This window comes from Limanda limanda, chromosome 10 (assembly GCF_963576545.1).
Source record: "Limanda limanda chromosome 10, fLimLim1.1, whole genome shotgun sequence".
Lineage (NCBI taxonomy): Eukaryota > Metazoa > Chordata > Actinopteri > Pleuronectiformes > Pleuronectidae > Limanda > Limanda limanda.
The window spans coordinates 3,963,716-3,970,047 of NC_083645.1; the positions used below are offsets into that span (position 1 = coordinate 3,963,716).

Sequence of the window (6,332 nt, forward strand, 5' to 3'; positions counted from 1 at the left end):
CAATCACATTTTATTTGTATAGCCCATATTCACAAATCACAATTTGTCTCATAGGGCTTGAACATGGTGTGACATCCTATGTCCTTAACCCTCAACAAGAGCAAGGAAAAACTACTAAAAACCGTTTTAACAGGTACAAATATGTAGAAACCTCAGAGAGCCACATGTGAGGGATCCCTGTCCCAGGACGGACAGAAGGGAAATAGATGTCAAGCGTAGAGGAAAACATCATCAGGATAAAGGTTTAAGCAGCATTGATGAGGGTAAACATTTTGAAGGATAACTGAAGGTCAGATACTTGAATATCAAGTATCTGAGGATCAAGATCAAGTATCTGAGGAGAAATACTATGTCAAGCAGTCCTGCTGCAATCATAGTCTCTGGTCAGCAGCCAGCAAGATCATGATCCACCATCAAGATCGGATGCCACCAAGTCCACAGTCATTGTCCACTGCCGCCTTTAGGATCCATCATCAGCTGCCACCTCGGCCGTGCACGATATAGAATCCACCATACTGGATCCGCCATTGCGACCTCTGATTTGCTATCCACAAATCGTAATCCATGATGTGGCCACAACTGCGGCCCTGGATCTGCGGACGATAAGGCAAAGGGACTCCGGGGAAGGGGTCAAGTCAGTAACATGTATTGATGAGATATGAATTACTTTGGTGTGATAAGGATGGAGAAGAGGAAGGAGAATCTGGAAAGATAAGCTCTGTGTGTCATAAATTCCCTTTGCACCTTAGCATCATCAGGTGTTCTTGCCTTGTAATCAATGATACAATGATACAGGCCGAACTTGAGGGTACACTGAGGCTCAAGGTAAATCTGACTGGCTACTGTTTTGTATGGCAGTACTATGAAAGCCATGTGGCCCACTCAGTAGATCAGACATCAATACCTTTATACCTTTTTATAGCACAGAGCCCTATGGAACACCATGGTTAACTTTGGTGCTCATCATTAATTTGCACGAATTGGAAGCGATCAGAAAAATAAGATTTAAACCAGTTTAGGGCGGTTCCTTTAATGTTTATTAACTTTTCTAGTCTCTGTAATAAAATGCAATTGTGTCGAATGCTGCCCTGAGATCTAACAGAACGAGGACAGACACAAATCACTGATCTGAAGCTATTAGAAGGTCATTAGTGACTTTTGCCAAGGCTGTCTCTGTGCTGTGATTGGCTCTAAACCCAGACTGAAAGGCTTCAAATATATGAATTGCCTGGAGAAACTCACACAGCTGATTGGCTACAACTTTTTCTAAGATTTTAGACAGGAAGGGGAGATTAGATATTGGTCTGTATTTGACTAAAACCTCTGGGTCTAGGGTAGGTTTTTTGAGAAGGGGTTTGATTGCTGCTTTTTTAAAGGACTGTGGTACATATCCTGATGATAATGACAGATTGATTGTGTTAAGTAACGAACTATCAATTAGGGGCAGAATTTCTTTAGGTAATTTTGTAGGAATGGGTTCTAAGATACAGGTTGTTGGTTTAGAACCTGAGATTATTTTGGTAAACTGTTCACGGGTGATCAGAGAAAAGCTGTCTAAATGATTGGTAGGATTCTCAGCCGTTTCTGAGATTTCTGTTATTGATAGGGTATCGGTGCCAATTGAGGGCAGGAGATGGTTGAGTTTATTTCTAATAGTTCGAATTTTATCATTAAAAAAGGTCATATTGCTATTAAGGGATTGAGGAATACTGGGTTTGGTGGAGGTGTGACTGGCTACAATGCTGAAGAGAAACCTGGGGTTGTTTTTATTCTCTTCTATTAGTTTTGAAGAGTAGGCAGCTCTTGCTTTGTGGAGAGCCTTTTTATATGCTTTAACATTACTCTTCCCTCTTTGTCTAGGAGATTTGCAACACTGTTGCTGGAGCGCCACTTCCTTTCTAGTTTTCTTGATACTTGTTTTAACTCGCGTCTCTTGAAATTATACCACAGAGCTAATTTATCATGTTTCAGATGTTTGTTTTTTAGAGGCGCTATTGAGTCTAATGTTAATCGTAAAGAGTCTGCAGAGCTACCGACGAGATGGTCAATCTCAATGGAGCTAGGGTTTTTAATGAATTTGTTGTTTATATCAATGGATAATACGGGTTTAAATTTAATCGGAATTATTTCCTTAAATGTAGCTACAGCACTATCACAGACATCTACAAAATGAGTTTATTAGTGGCATATTTTCAGATAATGAAAAATCAAAGGTTATTAAATTGTCTGATAGAATTGGATTGCGCGGAAGTGCTGTTAAATGTTCAATTTTGACACCGTAGATAATACAAGGTCTAAATGCACAAGGTAAATTCTCTCAGGACCGAGGAAGAATATGTCATCACCTGGTTCCCCATAGAGCTGGTAGTAGTAAGTCAACACCAGCTCCATCGTTTGCTTGTCCTCTGATTTGTCAACTGCAAAAAAGTGATTCAAATCGCTGTTTCCTTTTGTATATTCCATATCTTGAATTTGACACCGCTTCCTAACCAGAAACCACTTTCACAGAGCCAGCTGGTATGAACATGAGTATTTTCTTATGTAGTGTCTTATACTGTAATTCATGTGACTCTCCCAGGCCAAGAATTATATCATTGCTTCCTTGTGTGTTAACGTTCCAACACTTTTTCTTAATGTTCTCATCACTAGATACAAAATAGTTCATGCAGAACTGAGAGTGACCCTGATCAGCCAGAGAGAAGTCAACGCCTCCTCCATTCCAGGAGGAGGCAAGTCTTTTACCCTCCTCAATTTCCTCATAATGCCAATTGTAAAACACACTAGCCACTTGAATTGCAAAATGGAGAGTACCCTTCGCAGTGCCAACAACAACAGCCCCCAGTTTATCCAGAAGTCCAGCGTCCGTGGGGAGACTGTTGACTTCATGCTCTACGCTGAGCAAGACCAACAACATCCAAAACAACAATACTAGTGTAGCGAGGTGGTAAAGTGGGGAAATTAATGATTGCAAACAACGCCACCAGGGGAGTTTCACCTCAGGACTATTATTATATTTTACATAAGACAGCACAGGTTCTTTGGAATCACTTGGGCAAGAGACGTGTTTAACTAATAAAGAGTTACTTTAATAAATAAAATACACATAATCAAAAACACAATAAACACACTTGACACTTGAATTAAAATGCTTGACCACTGGACAGGGCTGTGACTTACCGCGGCGACGAAAACCAAACAAAAGGGGGGAGGGATTAACAAAGCATGCCACCCGTGACACAGCACAGTGAGCACACCAAACAAAACAGATCGTGAAGAACTCCCACCACCAGGAAATGGGTCGCCGCCTCCGGGCCACAGCACTTGACCACAACAAAAAGAAGATTAAAACAAGTCAAGGTTTAAAAACAATTTAAACAAACAACAAAATAACCCACATCCAAAAATAAATAAACACAATATAACTGGGGCCAAAATGTAACGTTAAAATACGGGCGTCCCTCCTACGTGTTCCCTCCACGTGCTGTGAAGGAAAAGCGTGGAGTGTAGAATAGGGATGAGCGAGTACAGCATTATCTGTATCTGTATCTGTTAACCATATGAATTATCCGTATCCGTACTCGGAGTGGGCGGTGCCTAACCCGGAAGTGGGCTGGTTCAACATAACTTTCTTTTTTAACTTTGAAATTTTTTTTATGATTTTTTTTATTTATTTCCACACCAGGGGCCCGTTTCACAAAGCAGGTTTAGTGAAAACTCTGAGTTAGTTAACCCTGAGATGAGGGAAACTCTGGTTTTTCAGTTTCACAAAGCCAGTTCAGCTTTACTCTGAGTCAGTTACCCTGGCAACATACTCCGTGAACCTAACCTGCTCGCTGGCAGGTTTTCTTCAACTAACCCCGAGTTTCTCCTGCTCTTAAGTTGAAGCCTGCAGACTGAAGGCAGTGGCAGACATGGCGTGTCCTTTTATTGAAGAGCCAGTTGATGTCGAGGCGCAGATACTCCGCAGACATCTCCACCGGGAGAGGATTATTAGACCCCGATTGGATGTTTTATCATTCCCTGATGAGTATCTGTTTGAGCGTTTCCGTTTCTCTGCATCATCTATAATTTATATAAACGATATTCTCAGCCCTCACATCGCTCACATGACGCATCGTGGACATGCTCTCAGTTCCGAGCAAATTCTTTGTATTGCACTTCGTTTTTTTGCCAACGGCAGTGTTTTGTATAACGTCGGTGATGCAGAGCATGTGTCCAAGGCAACTGTCTGTCGGGCTGTCCGAAATGTGACACTTGCACTGAAACGGCTACTATGCTCGTTTGTAGTGTTCCCAAGTCACAGACCCACCAGACTTCTCAAAGAAGAGTTCCACAGAATTGCAGGTATCAGTCTAAGCAGTAATTCATTTATGTCATAAAGCTTTGAGACTTGAAGCACTAATCAGTCAATTTGATATATTTTAGGGTTTCCAGGTGTGATTGGCTGCATAGATGGCACTCACATTCCTATCATCGCTCCTTCAATAAATGAAGGAGATTATGTGAATAGGAAATCTGTCCACAGCATTAATGTGCAGGTAGGCCTAAATAGTAGCCTTTAACATTCCAAATTAAATACACTACACCATACAGCTAATTACTGTTCTCCACTGTGAAGATCATATGTGATGGAGCCCACATGATTAACAATGTGGAAGCGAAGTGGCCTGGGTCTGTGCATGACTCACGAATGTTTCGTGAGTCGACACTGAGTGCCAGATTTGCCGCTGGTGAGTTTATATATATAATTTATATACAGTATATAGTTATACCCTATGATCAAATATTTTGTTTCCTCCTATTGCAACTGAAACAAACTGTATCTTGTATTATCATAGTAGAGTTCGATGGTTACCTACTCGGAGACAGAGGGTACCCCTGCCAGCGCTATCTGCTGACCCCTTACCCTGACCCTGAGCCTGGCCCACAGCGACACTACAACTTGGCTCACTGCAGGACACGAGCCAGAGTGGAGATGACCATCGGGATACTCAAGGCCCGGTTCCAGTGCCTTCGTAGGCTCAGGGTCACCCCAGAGAGAGCTTGTGACATTATAGTGGCATGTGTGGTTCTCCACAACATTGCCACTATTAGAGGAGAACAATGTCCTACTCTTTCCCCCTGTGATCCAGGTATTAATCATACCCCCCCTGCTGATACACGAGATGGAAGAGCTGTTAGAGACATGATGTGTCAATCATTTCTAACTGACCCATCACCTCCCCAATGTTCAAGAACGACAATATGCATCTCATTTCATGAGGTCTTCTTTATTTCCTAGAAGGACAAATTTTGTACAGTTGTTAATCCTTTGTTGTTGAAACAATTAAAAAACATCCACCTGTGGGCACGTCACCCACCTTTAACTGATGGTCCAGCAGTTGTATTTCCTTTTCTGTTTTGGTGATCTGCAGCCTTATGTGCTCCATTTCTAGGTGTGATTTGTTTATTTGAGATTCTAAATATACCTTGTAAAGTTGTTTCACAGGGAGCTATAGGAACATAAATGACATTGAATTTCAGTGCCATGTCTATTTAGTGTCATTGTAAGTTGTGGGTCAATGCTGAACAACATCTTACTGAGGTAAGCTGTGCTGTGGAGGTTGATGGACCTTCTTCCCCATTGTAATTTCCAGCATGGCTCTGTTAGAGAGAAAGAAGTTGCAAGTTGTATTGTGGAACAACACTATTAACTGAGCCAAAGTTATTTAAAAAAAAAAAGGTGTATACTTCAGCAGGCCTCTCTGCATCTTCCCTCTCTGTGGCAGCTGATAAGGTTTCTTCATCATCCACCTGTAATGAAACAGAATGTGTGTGTTATATTCTACCAATTATGAAAAATCTGTGGAATATTAAGAGTACTTACAACAGCATGGAGGTCTGTTATGGCAGAAGGCTCAACGAGACAGATTACACCATCAGTAACTGGTAGAAAATGAAGATTAGACAGTTGATGATTACCCAGAAAAGTGCCCCACCTAATTTAAACACAATTTTTCAAACTCTGAGTCACCTTAAAATAGATTGATATCTGAAAGCAAAAGCAGCCAATTGCAAAGAACTGTAGCTTACTGCTACAAGAAAAATCAGTGTGCCAACTAAGTTGTGTCTAAGATGAATGGGTGGCCATTACTGAGCGAACACTAGAAAAAGGATTAACGTACATGCCATTCATTTGAATAACTTACCTCTTATGTAGGCCCCTGTGACCTGGGGCGTGGGTGGGTCCGATGAACTCCCCCCAGAGATGCCCTCAGCAATGGGTCGTCCACTGTTCTGACTGAGGGCCATCTTTTCAGCCTCTGTGAGAGGTGGTGGTGGTGGCCCGCCAC

General features: G+C 41.8%; 1 protein-coding gene and 1 long non-coding RNA gene across 2 annotated transcripts; one reads left to right on the forward strand and one right to left on the reverse strand.

The window, feature by feature from the left end:
* Positions 1–3,713: 3,713 nt before the first annotated feature.
* LOC133012226 (putative nuclease HARBI1) lies at positions 3,714–5,281 on the forward strand. The gene is made up of 4 exons (XM_061080206.1): positions 3,714–4,344; positions 4,426–4,538; positions 4,619–4,730; positions 4,839–5,281. Exons 1-4 carry the CDS (start codon positions 3,912–3,914, stop codon positions 5,279–5,281), a joined length of 1,101 nt encoding a protein of 366 aa, XP_060936189.1. The 5' UTR covers positions 3,714–3,911.
* Positions 5,282–5,344: 63 nt separating this feature from the next.
* LOC133011277 (uncharacterized) lies at positions 5,345–5,778 on the reverse strand. Its single transcript, XR_009680740.1, has 3 exons — positions 5,731–5,778; positions 5,581–5,643; positions 5,345–5,492 (listed from the first exon to the last, which is right to left on the reverse strand). It is a non-coding gene; the product is annotated as an uncharacterized LOC133011277 (long non-coding RNA).
* Between the last annotated feature and the right edge of the window lie 554 nt (positions 5,779–6,332).

What these genes read in the sequence shown, in the direction of transcription:
- LOC133012226 (XM_061080206.1), top strand. Translation starts at nt 3,912, where the DNA reads ATGGCGTGTCCTTTTATTGAAGAGCCAGTTGATGTCGAGGCGCAGATA. An exon ending in AGAGTTCCACAGAATTGCAG is followed by an intron (nt 4,345 to 4,425) that starts GTATCAGTCTAA and finishes GATATATTTTAG; the next exon opens with GGTTTCCAGGTGTGATTGGC. An exon ending in GAGTGCCAGATTTGCCGCTG is followed by an intron (nt 4,731 to 4,838) that starts GTGAGTTTATAT and finishes GTATTATCATAG; the next exon opens with TAGAGTTCGATGGTTACCTA.